The sequence below is a fragment of the Pygocentrus nattereri genome, chromosome 18 (assembly GCF_015220715.1).
Source record: "Pygocentrus nattereri isolate fPygNat1 chromosome 18, fPygNat1.pri, whole genome shotgun sequence".
Classification (NCBI taxonomy): Eukaryota; Metazoa; Chordata; class Actinopteri; order Characiformes; family Serrasalmidae; genus Pygocentrus; species Pygocentrus nattereri.
In genome coordinates this window covers 20,200,683-20,214,411 of record NC_051228.1, presented here as the reverse complement: position 1 = coordinate 20,214,411, position 13,729 = coordinate 20,200,683, and the positions used below count along the sequence as shown (strand labels likewise).

Below are 13,729 nucleotides of genomic sequence, written 5' to 3'. Positions count from 1 at the left end.
ATTAAATGCGGACTGTGGCGACATCTAGCGGCAACAGCGCGTTAATGATTCTCTCGACATCTGCTGCGGAGAAGTGTGATGATAAAGATGGTGCTGAAGTATGTAAGTGTCCGCTGGGAGTCCCTGCCAGCCTGTCTGCTGTGTTTTGGGCGTCCCTGGTCAGATTACACACATTGGTCTTCTAAGAGTGAATAAGTGAACACATTCACAGAGAAAACACGTCTGCACGTTTTAATGCACAACTGCATTATTTGCTGAATTTAACATATTAACCTTTTTTTCCCCACTGATATGTTAACCCAAATAAATACCAACAACAGTTAGCAGAAAAATGTCATGTTTAAGTTTCCTGTAGAAGATGATTTAACCTATTATTACGTAGAAATGGAACAAAAACAATTTTACGTAGGGTGTTCAAAGTTTTCATTAGACTGATCAGATTATCTGTGTAATTCTAGGTGGTTCATGTACTAAGTGAAAATAAGATACATCATTTACAGAGAACACACTAATGTACACAGAGGGGCAGTATTGGCAGATATTATATGTCTTTTTATTTTTCAGTAAATTGAAATATACAATAAAATTCACACACATGCCACATTTAGGTTCCCTGTAATGCCAATGTCATGAAGAATGACAAATGATGTAGAAATAAATGAATAAATAGTCCTCCTTATACTGCTCATAACAAAACATGGCTACCTATGTTTTCTGTGCCTGATGAGGCAAAAGACATCTTTCCTGCCTCATCAAGTAAAGTTCTGTTCGAGTCAGTTGTATTCTGGTCTATAGTGAGATGTATAGTGAGTGTGCGAGACCCCCTAACAAGGACTACATACGTTTGTATTAGTAACTAGGCTAATAGTCCAGTCTAGTCTGGTCCATTCTGTGTAGACTTGAACACTGAATTGCAATAAAATAAATCAAATAATGACATTTTAAGATTTTTATTAGTTATATAAAAGATACAAATCTTCAGAAAAACAATTTCAGTTTTACCAGGAAGACTATAAAGAACAGCTTTAAAAAAGAAAAAGTTAAAAAAAAAGTTAAAGTTTACCTACTTTTAGAAAAGTCCAAACACTGCCTACACCTGACTGGCCTGTATCACCATATAAGGTAAGAAAGAAAAGAATGCAGAAAGCTGAAAGAACCAGTTCTGTGGATTTCAGAGCACTAAATCTGGCCAAGCCCAAGACCAGCCTAATCCTCTTTTCTCACTAATGTATATATATATATATATACACACACACAGACGCAGATAGATATAGAGTTAATCAAATGTAAAATATGACAAATATCTGATAAGCATTACAAATAAAGCAGATATGCACAATATAAACTAATAGCATAAACATTGTAGACAGTTGATGTCTGTTGTTGAAACAGATGAATTTGTGAGTAGCTAAAGGTAAATGATAAAAGTGATAAAATTCAGACTTTTAAAAAAAAATACACTGAATACACAAATGTGACAGGAGGAACTGTTTACACAGCAGTGGCGTACATGGACAGTACAAACACCACACTGACCCTTTTCACATAGAGGTGTACACAAAAGTTTGTGTATCCCTGGTCGAATTCCATGTTTTGTTGATTTTCTTAGTGAAAGTGAGTTAACAGAGTTTACAGAGAACAAGCTTCAATAGGCACTTTTTTTTGCTAAACGCAATTTATTTATATTTATTTTATTTCAATTAGTTTCAAAGATCAACAAACAAGAAATATGCATGGGGTGGTCAAACCTTTATATAAGACTCGATTTGAAAAACAGTCTGGCCAAAATAAAGTGTGCAGAAATTTGATTGAACATTACTGTAATTGATTTTAACTTTCCAAAATGAATGTAGTTGAATCAAGACCTCCAGATCGATGTGTTTTCACGCTCCTAATATGCTCTTCTCAGCCTGGAGCTGAAGAATGCTGTCTTAATAACCTACAGGCATATTCACAAAGAGTGGTGAACAAAGTAGAAAAAAGTAGAAAAGCTTGAGGTGAAATACTCTCCAGAATCCTCTGGGTCTTGTACATCTTCAGAGGAGGTTTATGATTTCTAGGAACTAAAAAGTCTGCATTTTTACTATATCGTCATGCTTGTTGTATTTAAACTATATTTCTGCATAAATAAATGGTTAAGATGTAAACAGAGTCATTCAGATTGGTTTTGTGTGAAATGCTCTGTTGTAGAGAAACTTAAGTCAGAATTGTTCACAGTGGTGGTGATAGGAACCAGACGTCCACCTCTAAAAGCTCCCTCACAGACAGTTATTACATGAAGTGGTTATGTATACACTGCCTGATGTCTGACACATTGTTTTCTGATAGTTTTGAAGTTTTTGGCCTCAAACGTTTTTTATATTTATTCATGCAGGAGGGATACATGCAGGGGCTTGTAAGGCAAAATAGAACTGAAAACAAAATGTATTTTGCGTTTATTGAACATGATCAACATTACATAGAAAACTTATGACACGTGTAGTTTCACTGGTCATTCTGGAAAGTAAATAAAAAGGCTAGATTTGTACTGTAGTCATGAGGAAACTGGTTCTTATCACCGCTACTGACCCAAAACAGACTGCTTAAAGATTATATCTCAACTACTCAATCATGCAGAAATTATGAAAAACTGGCAGAATGTATTTCTTTATTTAAATAACTAATGCAAAACCTGTAATTACAAGGTGAAATGTATGTTAAGGTATGATACAAGTCTCAAATAAAGCATTCAAATACCTGCATTTAACCTAGAACAGCCTAAATGTGTTAAGTATGACCGTTATCTTAGCACTAACATACTATTAGAAACCTTGTAGGGATTCTAGGAGAAATCAGGATTATGGTAGTATGGTAATTTTTTTGGCTAAGATCTGTTATATATGGACTGAACTGAAGAGCCTGGCCCTCAGGCACAGCTCACCACTGAATGTAACTTTAGTATAAGTGTTATTTTCTATTTATATGCGAGTAAAATAACAAAAGTACTTGCCTTATTATTTAGGTATCTAAACTAAATGTACTGTCTGTTATTATGGTTATTAAATTACTCTTTTGAGCAATTTCTGCTAAGCAGACCTGTATAGCTGCAGATGTGAACTGTATTTCTATTTTTTATACACCTCACACTGTGGGTGTAGAATGGGGTGGGCAACATTATGACATTTTATGGCATATCACATGAAACAACACCAGCCAACTACATGTTTCATTACTTAATGAGGTTACTTAGTCCTGTTTATTTAGATTTATTCAATAGATTTAAAAATAATTGTAGTTGTAGATATTTTGTTGTTGTTGTTGTTATTATAATAATAATAATAATAATAATAATAATGAGGAGTGGTAGTAGTAGTATACTATTTTTATATGCACTACAGACTGTATATTGTCTGTTCCAAAAATCTCAGAAAAACTAAACATGATCATATTGATATTTGATATATTTTTTATAAAGTTTTTGCCATATTGACCACATCTACTGTAGAATATTTACTGTAGAAAGAAGAAACTTTCACTAGAGTGATGATTGATAACTAGTAAGTAAAGAAAATAAGTAACTAGTAACTAAATAAAAGTTCAAAAGCAAAAAAAGCACCTAGGACATGACTTACAACACTTAAAGGTAGTTCACCCACTAATGCTGATAATCAATGATAACAACAGTGTTCAGTGAGTCAGTTCAAAGTTTTGACCTTTTTTACATTGATTGTTAGCAGCATTAGCATTTTTGGTGAAGTACCTTCTTTAATACATAGGAAAATGCAGAGGGTAAGAGCTGCTATTGCTTGGGTTCCCTGGCCTGAGCAGTTGATAAAGACAACTGAGAAAAAAAAGAGTTTACATTTACAGAAATACAAAGGAAATCGCTCTCTCTCTCTCTCACTCTCACTTTCCCTATTTTTCTTTTTTTCGCTCTCATGTCTCCATCCTTATGGCTGCGTTGTCCTGCGCGCAATTGTCCTGCCCACAGTTATCACTGTCACACTGACACAGCCTCTGTGGAAAAGACAGAGGAGTTGGATTCACATGAATTAAAGGACAATTTATGAATCAGGAAGAAAGTGGTTCAGTGCTCTACTTTTAAAAGCAGCCCCTCTAGGAACAATTAGCTGCTAAATGATAGTTTGTAAAATTCTAACTGACGCCTCTGGGCTGACTGCATTTGTTTCAAGACCTGCAGTCAGAATAGCGGCTGCAGGAAATGAGTCAGAATTATTACACTATTAAAAATGATGGTTCTTCAAGGGTCCTTTAGGAAAGAAAATGGTTCTATATAGAACCATGAACCCTCATGAACACTTTGCATTATTAAAGGATTCTTTCATCATTAAAGGGTTCATCAGATTAATAGAAATGTGCTGTAGATGGTTCGATATAGAACCTTTTTGAAAAGAGTTCTATATGGGACCAAGAACCCTTTTTTGGTGCTCTATAAAACCCTTTTCAAAAAGGTTCAGTACAGAACTACATAAAACACACTCTCCATCAATCTGACGAACACTTTCATGATGCAAAGAACCCTTTAATCAGGCATTGGGCTCTTTGAGTGTTCATGGTTTTATACAGAACTATTTTCTTTACTAAAGAACCCTTTAAGAGCCATTTTTTAAAGTGTGTATAACACTAATAACAGGGATAAAAATAACAATAATACAAATATTAATACACTGTGTTTTTGTTTTATACTACTGACTCCACAAAAAAAAAACACACACACAACAATTCTAGTGCAGAAGCATCTCATACACTAAAATAATACAGTGTTTAAATGTTATTTTATCTTACACATTTTATTCTTTACAATGTTTTTTTTTTACTGTAGTTTTAACACTAGAGCAGTTTCTCTACCAAAACACCTGCATGAATTAGGATGTGCTCCATGTAAATTCAGTGCTTGTAGACTGGCGCTTGATTTCACGCACCGAAGCAGGTTCATCGTTTGTATTCAAATCTCCACTCTTTTCCACATCTGAGTTTCATGAATCGGACGCAGAATCTTTTGTTTATCGTTAAAGGCACTCAAGTCATAAAGTAGTTTTATTTCTTTTGAAAAATTTTGTTTGCACTGTCAGCTTCTGAAGTAAAGCAACAGCACTGCATAGCAATGTTTAATGGGTTCAGATATCAACAATAACAACTGAGCTTTTTCAAAACAATGATTATGAAGTCGTATTCATATGTACTTGGAAGCGCTGCACTTTCTTAAGAGGTTTATACTTAAACATTCTAAACCACATTACAATGAGACTACCATTATAAAAGGTTTATTAACACCATAAAAAATAAGTAGTTATAATATAAATAAATAGGGAACTGTGAGCTGTTATATTTGAGGTATATGAATGTGATGCTGGTAGGTTTAATGGTAACTGATAAGATCAGCAACCAGCTTTACCACAGCAGATTAATGTGAGTTCACTATTTGGCAAGAAACAAGTCACAGTTACTCTTTTTATGTATGTGCTTATTACTTAACCATTATTAAACCATTCATAAAACATTTTACAAGGGTAGTCTTATTATAAAGTGGTCCCTCCTGTTCTTCAGCTTCACTTGACTCTAGTGACAGCTGCAAGCTGCATGTTGTATCAAACGTGTAACGGGACATAAAACAGCAATTTAATAAGCAACCTAGCTAAGACAGTAATAAGCCACACATCTTACAAACTGGAAATACAGCATTCGCATGAAAATAACAAATACATTTCTGAAATAATTATTATAAATTCTGGAATACTATAATAAGCGAGTGAAAGACTGAACTTTCCCACCTGAAGTGATGTGATTCTGTGGGTGTGATTGGGTGACAGGTTGGAGATGGGCAGCTCCTGGCTGTGTTGAGGGCTTATAGCAGATTCATGAGGCATCTGAAAGAGAAATATTTTATATAATAAGTGGGTTACAATCGATTGCTACAATTGATTTTAATAGTATTCTACCAGCTTTGTTACTGATACACACAAAAGTATTCTAATATGATTCCGTTAATTAAACCTGGTTTAATAATTAGATGTTGGATGTGTTCATCTTTGTCTGTTATTATTATAATTATTATTAACAATAATAATAATAATAAGTTGGCTCGAAAAAGCCAAGTTATTGTTTTTGTTGCTGTTGTTTTTCTGTGCTCAGAAAATAAAATATTTCTCGTCCTTAGTTTTTGAGCTATAACCATGAGCTTCGCAGGGTCATAGGTCCCATACCTAAATGATGTGCTGATGCTTTTCTAAGCAATCTGACGTGCATTTTTCCTAAACGATTGTTCAAAGACAGTATTTTTCCCCTAGTAAATGAATGAGAGAATGTTCAGGATGTTTTAAGTCTATTTGGCACAAGTGATTTCACAGTGCACATCTCTTATACAGACACTTATACACAGTACACACAGATTCACATGCTTACAGCCTAATGCACACCAATAAAATCATAATGGATTTAAGGTGGCATTGTTTTTAAGGTAGCAGTGAATTTAAGGAATTAGTAACTTTAAGGTAGCTGTGAATTTAAAATATCAGTAAATTTAAGGTGGCAGTAGATTTAAGAAAGCACTGTATTTTAGGTGGCAGCAAATTTAAAGTAGAAATTAATTTAAGGTGGCAGTAGATTTAAGGTGGCAGTGTAGTTAATAGCATAGGAACCAGCTAGTAACACCTTAGCAACAACATGGGACAATACAGCAAGCACCTAGCAACACTTTACCAAACAACTTGGATACCATAGCAACCGCACAGCAACATCTAAGCAACATTTTTGTTATGAGTTTTTTTTTCTCGTTTTTGCAAGGTATGATAATGGTGACAACCGATGTGACATCAGCGAATAAAGTGTTCAGATTTCACAGCCAGTTTTGTCTGGACTAGACAGTCCGACAACACATTACGTGACATGAACTTTCTAATGATATGTGATGTTCCATGGGTCATAATTTGCATTATCCACAAGTGTTAGAGAAGGAGCTTCGCCATAGAAGTACTCAGATCTTTGAAGATGAGTTCATTGGTGGAGATCAACACAGTAATGACAGTATATTTCTGTTATTCTTACCAGGACAGAGGGAGCTCTGAAGAGGTAGGTGATGGGATAGTGCAGCAAGTTGAGGCAGGATGCGGCGTACAGGTCAGCATAACGAAGCAGCTGACTGGCAAAGAGAGTTTTTATTGAACCATAACGCAGGAGACTCCCCATCTTTCCATAACACAGATCCATAGTGTACGTCATCTTCTGCAGTTTACACACATAAGCAACACTTTAATGAGGAAGGAAGATGGCAATGTGCAGAGTGAAGATGTAACACAAACTGAACTGATCTGCAGTACATTCAAACTGTGTTAGAAGTATTAGCTTACCTTAATCTTACTGTGGATCAAACCAATATCTGGACCACTAACAATACCACTGTCCAAATGCCTATAATGACAGCACCAACAGAGAGAGTGGTTATTAAGTGGAATTGTTACACTCTGTTGCCACCTGTAGTTAATTTTGTGCATCTGCTATTAAGACAAATGTAGTAGGAATGCAGAAACTGTGAAAACAAATTCATACTCACTTATGCAGCTCAGCCAGGTAAATATCGAGCTGCCTGAGCTCCTCAAACATACCTGCATACAGATGTATGACATTATTATTTATTACAGTCTGATTGTTACGTCTAATTTTAAATGATGCAACACTGCCTACTTTACTAGAAACTGTCCAATTGAAGCTCCAAATATCTTACGGGTCCACTATATTGGTGTACAGTTACAGACTGTAGCCATACCACATTCCTCACTGGTCAATTTCTGACCACAGGACTGTTGTTGACCAGAAATAGTTTGGGAGGTGGGAAAAATATCCAGCCAAGAATGGCGCTGTGATTATAACGTCAACATTTTGAAACTAAAATTTTTTTTAAAAATGTAATGGAAAATGGAAAAAAAAAGTTATAAAAATGCAAACACTGCTAATATTAGTGGCTAGCAAAGCTAGCTGTCAAGCTGTTATGCTAACTTGTCTGAGTCAGCATGCGTTATTGTTGGCCACATTAGCTTAACTGGTGGTCAGAATCTTTAATTAAATCTCCTCACTAAATTTTTCCGTCCACACTTGGAGCTCCTTGGCGAGCTCAGGCACCACCAAAAAGGTTTTCCAGCCCTGGCGCTTTTTGGACTTGAGGATGTCCCCAAATATGTGGTCTCCAACGTAGAGAATTTCTTTCCCCCTCACGTCCAGCAAGTCACAGATGATGTCTGACGAACCTGAGACAGGAGCGTATTAGGATCAACATTAAAGACAAGAAACTTTCTGTTGGAATTGGCTTTTATAGCAGGCTAAAGCATCAGTCTGATGGAAAATGACATACATTTCTCCTCCTGTCCTAAATGTACTCGATGAATGATAAATAAAGTTTTAATTTCAAGAATTTATAATAAAATTTTTTCTTTTTGGAATTTGGAATTGGAGCTTCCTTTTGGAGCTTGGAATGAAGAGTTGGGTCCGACTGCACCTGAAGAAACTTGGAAATCAGCTATGAACATAATCAATAGATCTTTGTCTTGTACATGGCAAACTTATTCAGTTCAAGGTCCTTTGTAGGGTTCACTACTGCAAAGTGAAAGTGGCAAAAATTCAACATGAGACATGAAACATCATTTAGCCAAAGCTGACCGAAACCATTTGTTTTGGATTTGCCCTGTTTTGTCAAGTTTTGGGTTGGCAGTTACAAACTATCACAAATATTTGACCTAGAAATCGTGCCAAGTTTTGAATTAAGTTTATTTGCGTTGATTATCACAGATTCAAAAATTTCAAATAGGATTTAGGAAGTCTTGGCCTTCGCTTCCCTTGTGTCTAGGAAGAGGATATGATCAGGAAATCACTGTACCCACCAAAGACCTCACAGTAGTCCCACCCCCCGCCTTCGCCAAACTAACATTACCCTCTTTCATATATATGTGAATGTTACTGTTTGGCAAAAGTAGGTTGAATCCAAATATCTCTGTGATTTATTACTAAGTGACTATATATTTATGTATGGCTTTAGTTATTGTAGTGATATAAAATGTAGAACCTATACAAGTGTCTGTAGTTCTGTTTTTGCATAGACCCACAAATAAATAATCATGTTAAAAATCAAAAAAATCAAAAAGCTAGCTTACGTAGCTAAAAACAGCAGCACCAGCCATGTTTATACTTGAATTTTGTCCATTTGTTATATACGTGGTAACACAGTCTGGGACAAAGGCTCTTGAGCTGTATCACACAGCTTTATAAACAAAAAAAAACAACAACTGGAATACCAATATTTTATTTATCCAAGCCTAGCATGGCACATCAGCCATTCTGCCGACCTCTCTTAGTTATAGAAAAAAAATGCCTACCTCCAGAGTAGACCGTTCCATGCTGCAGGTCTCCAGTGTAGGTTCCTATCCTCAGCTTCCCTGTGTTCTGGAAGAGGAACGTTTAGTCAATTCAGTGGTTCTACTAGCATTATATCCAGCCCAGTGCAAGAAATGAATGGGCTCCCGCATCAAATATACAGTAAATTTAAAAAAATGGAATGTAATAAGGCTGTTTAATTGTTGAAGTGTATTACTGTTGAATGTTGAAGTGCATTATTCAATTACAGCCGTCCATGAGTCTTTTCCATTTTTAGCACAAAGACCTTTTCAGATGTTTTGTTGTCTTATACTGTAATTCGTCCGCCCACTTAGTTTATATAGAACAAAGCTGTCTTTGCTCTGATTGTACGCTCGCAGATTTGCTCTTAAATATTGCCTCTTCATTGCAATTAAAGACTGATAAGAAGTATGTTAAAGGAGAATCCTACCTCTGGAAACATTCATTCAGAGTGGTTTGGTGTGAAATGCTCTGTTCTAGAGAAACTTACAAAGCAAGAATTGTTCACAGCGGTGATGATAGGAACCAGATGTCCACCTCTAAAAGCTTCCTCACAGAAAGTTACAACATGAAGTGGTCATGAATACACTGCCTGTTGTCTGAGACAAAGTTGTATGGTTTTGAGAAGATTTTGGCCTAAAACATTGTATCGTTAACCTATTTATGATATTAATATATATTATAATAATGATATTTTATTTATATATATATATATATATATATATATATATATATATATATATATATATATATATATATATATATATATATGGTGTAAGACAAAATAGAGAAATGAAAAGTTTTGTTTTCCAGATTTACGACTACTTTACCATCATCTATATTTCAAATAAAAACCCAGAAGATGCATGTAGGTTCACTGGTAATGCTGGATAGTAAACCTCTGGTTCTTATTGCCAATGTAAAAAAAATAGAAATAAATCTAAGTCTATAGTCAACCAATCACACCCCTCTGAATGACTCAGAATGATGCAGACTCATGATGCAGAAACCCGCAAATATATGGGTCCAAAAATAAATACGGCACTTCAGTACACAAACTATGGGTCAGACTAGATTACAGAGAGACATACCGTGTCCACCTGTCTTAACACTGTCCCCTCAGCAAAAAACAGCGGCTTCCGGGTGTCCACTACCACCAGGTCAAAGTAGGAGCGCCATGATTTCCTCGGGTTCTAAGGGAGATAGAGGCAATTCATTGGCTCTTTTTCATAGACAACAAAAAATTAAATAACATGTGGAGACTTCTAATGGTTCTACTGAGGCCTGCAAAAACCCAGTGACCCAATTGGGGGAATGGGGGATAAAATACGAGAAAAATGAAAGATATGAACTCACCTTAGAACCAGATGGAGAATCTAATAAGTATTTCATGATGGCCTGGTTAAGAAAAAAGACAAAACAAGTCAATTTCTCCGGTCACTATACTATAAACCAGATGTGTCAGGCTCTAGTCCTTATGGGCCAAAACACTGCAGACGTCAGCATGCTGCCTCATTAAACACACCTGATTCAGCTAATTAGCAATTAGCCTTCATGAACTGAATTCAGAGTGTTGGATGAGGGTAAACACTGATCTCTGCAGCACTTTGGCCTGGAAAATCCCCAGTTTGACACACCTGCTATAAATATATCCCTGTTAACAAGCATAGAATTCAGGTGGGCAGTGCAGATTCTAAGTTTTCAATAAGGTGTGCAAGTAGAGGAGGAAGTATTTTTGTTATTTTTTGTGATAAAGTTTTGTTTTATGTGTTAAAAATATTTTTACACATTTTGACACATTTTCAACATTGAATGCTAATGTAATTTCATATATTAAATAAATAAATGACTATGTAATCTGAATGTAGATTTCTTTTAAATCTTAAACTTAATCATGATAAGAAGAATATGCTTCCTGGAGGGACTGTCTACATCACTTGCCTCAGTGTAGTTGTAGTCACTGTTGGTTGCCAGGAACACTTTTGCGACGTTCTTTATCCGGCTTAGCAGCTCAGGAATCCGAGGCTAAGACACAGAGAGAAGAATCTGTCAGACGTTTGCTCATAGTTCAATTGTAATCCAACACAAGCATTTTTCTCAGCTAAAGCTAATAGGACTGGAGAAAATTTGTTTCAAAAAGAAATGTAGAAAATTCTTATGGTCAGACAGACAACCTCAGTAAACATCTACACTCACTGGCCACTTTATTAGAAACCCCTCTCTTGTAGCTCATCTGTGGATTTATAGCTTGTGGTAGCTGTCCTCTAGCTTTTTATCAAAGCTCGGTGTCAGACCACAGAGACACTCTTGGCTGCATATTTTTCTGAGGGTGGTCCACCATTCAAACAATACCTGAACAACAGCAGTCCTGACCAATGATAAGTACAAGTACATGGAAGTACAAGGTAGATGTTTCCAATAAAGTGGCATGTGAGTGGAAGCACAAGGTGGGTGTTTCTAATAAAGCAGCCAGTGAGTGGAAGCACAAGGTGGGTGTTTCTAATAAAGCAGCCAGTGAGTGGAAGCACAAGGTGGGTGTTTCTAATAAAGCAGCCAGTGAGTGGAAGCACAAGGTGGGTGTTCGAATTCATTACTTACATCTCTGATCACATATTTCTCCAGATTCTTCAGCGTTCGCTCCTTTAGGCTGCCCTGTGGGTTTAAAAGTTCATTTGGTACTGCAAGCAAAGCCAAATTCATTTGAAGTCGTTCTATACTTCAGCACATTCTGTTCAAGATACAGGGTCACGGGTTGTGTGACAGGTGTCTTCTCCAATATTCAGCAAAGATTAAAAGGGATATTCCAGTGTTTTTTAAACTGCTTTGCTTTGCAACTGGTCATCAGTAATGCAGTGATTACAGTCTGTTTTTCTATGTTTGCAAAGAACTGAAAACCTTATAAGATACAAAAGCCAATGGGAAGGTATTAAAGTAAGTGCTCACTGACTCCTGTTATAAGTGTATCTTGTGTTAACATGTTTTCTGTTGTTTTCTAAGAACAGTGCTACACATTGAAATTACTGTCTGTGGTAATCAACAGTACACAACCAGGTGGAGATAAGGTTGAAAAAAACTGGACTGTTCCTTTAAATTAGTAGAGTTGTTACAAAATCAGTTTGTATGCTTATATGCCAGCCAGTGCCAGCTCTACCTAATCAGAGACATAAGCATCTGATTATAGGGGCCCCCTAACAATGTCTGGGTTTTTATTGTATCATCAAGTTGTCTTCGACTGTTTGAGTGAGAAGAAAACAAGCACTTTCATTATAATGACATGATTAATCTTAATTTATTTACTCAGACTGTAATTAATCCAAGTTTAAATACTCAGACTGTGATTAATCCAGGTTTATCTACTCAGATTATGGTTAATCCAGGTTTAGATAGTCAGACTGTGATTAATCCACATTAAAAATACTCAAACTGTGATTAATCAGTGTTTAGATACTCAGGCTGTTATTAACCCAGGTTTAAACACTGAATCTGTCATTAATCCAGTTTTTCTTTACTCAGATTGTGATTAATCCAGGTTTAGATACTCTAAGTAAACAAGAAGTACTGAGTGGTGAGACACAGCCTACTAAGAACTTTACTGTGTTAACTTACTGTGTCATGAAGGTAGTTCATGGCATCTCGCACATCCTGAAACATACTTTTGAATGACATGAAAAGGTCTCCATGCTTAAAGCCTTGACTGCAGCTACAAAGAGAGAGAGAGAGAGAGAGAGAGAGAGAGAGATGAAAGTGTAAGTCTTCCACTAATTTACAATGCATCATTTAAAAAACATTGGAAGTGATTATTTTCATTAAGCCTCAATTTATCACTTATGTTACTTTGAAGTCCTTACACTGAATGATTTAAAGGGAAGCTCCACAGATTTCTATATAATTAAATGGTTGAGATGTAAACAGAGTCATCCAGAGTGGTTTGATGTGAAATGGTTCACTGTAGAGAAACTTGCCGACTCATATTTACGTTCGAGTTGGGGTGGTACGAACACAAATACAGGCACTTTAATATCCAAAACCACCAGTGAACCCACACGTGTCTTCTGAGTTTTATATAGAATATTGATGAAAAATCGGGGGGGGTCTATTTTGCCCTGCGTGCACCTCACCACCATGAATGTTATTTTAGGCCAAAACCTTCATATTTATCATAAAACAATGTTTCAGGCATCAGACAGTGTATTCATAACCACTTCATGGAATAACATTCTGTGAGGCAGCTTTTAGGGGTGGACGTCTGTGAACAACTCTCAGCAAGCTTCTCAAGAACAGAACATTTCAAACCAAACCAACACAATTTTGTTTACTTCTTACCAAATCAAGGAATTCTCCTTTAAAA

General features: G+C 36.0%; 1 protein-coding gene across 1 annotated transcript in view; it reads right to left on the bottom strand.

The window, feature by feature from the left end:
- Positions 1-934: 934 nt before the first annotated feature.
- The window catches only part of nt5c2l1 (5'-nucleotidase, cytosolic II, like 1), a 28,316-nt gene continuing 15,521 nt past the window's right edge, over positions 935-13,729 (bottom strand). The window contains exons 7-18 of the mRNA XM_017711205.2: positions 12,988-13,081; positions 11,980-12,033; positions 11,323-11,406; positions 10,738-10,779; positions 10,473-10,574; positions 9,363-9,429; positions 8,070-8,240; positions 7,550-7,601; positions 7,347-7,407; positions 7,045-7,221; positions 5,772-5,867; positions 935-3,996 (exon numbers count right to left, since the gene is read on the bottom strand). Of these exons, the coding sequence (XP_017566694.1) occupies positions 3,916-3,996; positions 5,772-5,867; positions 7,045-7,221; positions 7,347-7,407; positions 7,550-7,601; positions 8,070-8,240; positions 9,363-9,429; positions 10,473-10,574; positions 10,738-10,779; positions 11,323-11,406; positions 11,980-12,033; positions 12,988-13,081 (1,081 nt within the window). The 3' untranslated portion in view covers positions 935-3,915. The remainder of the gene's footprint in view (positions 3,997-5,771; positions 5,868-7,044; positions 7,222-7,346; positions 7,408-7,549; positions 7,602-8,069; positions 8,241-9,362; positions 9,430-10,472; positions 10,575-10,737; positions 10,780-11,322; positions 11,407-11,979; positions 12,034-12,987; positions 13,082-13,729) is intronic.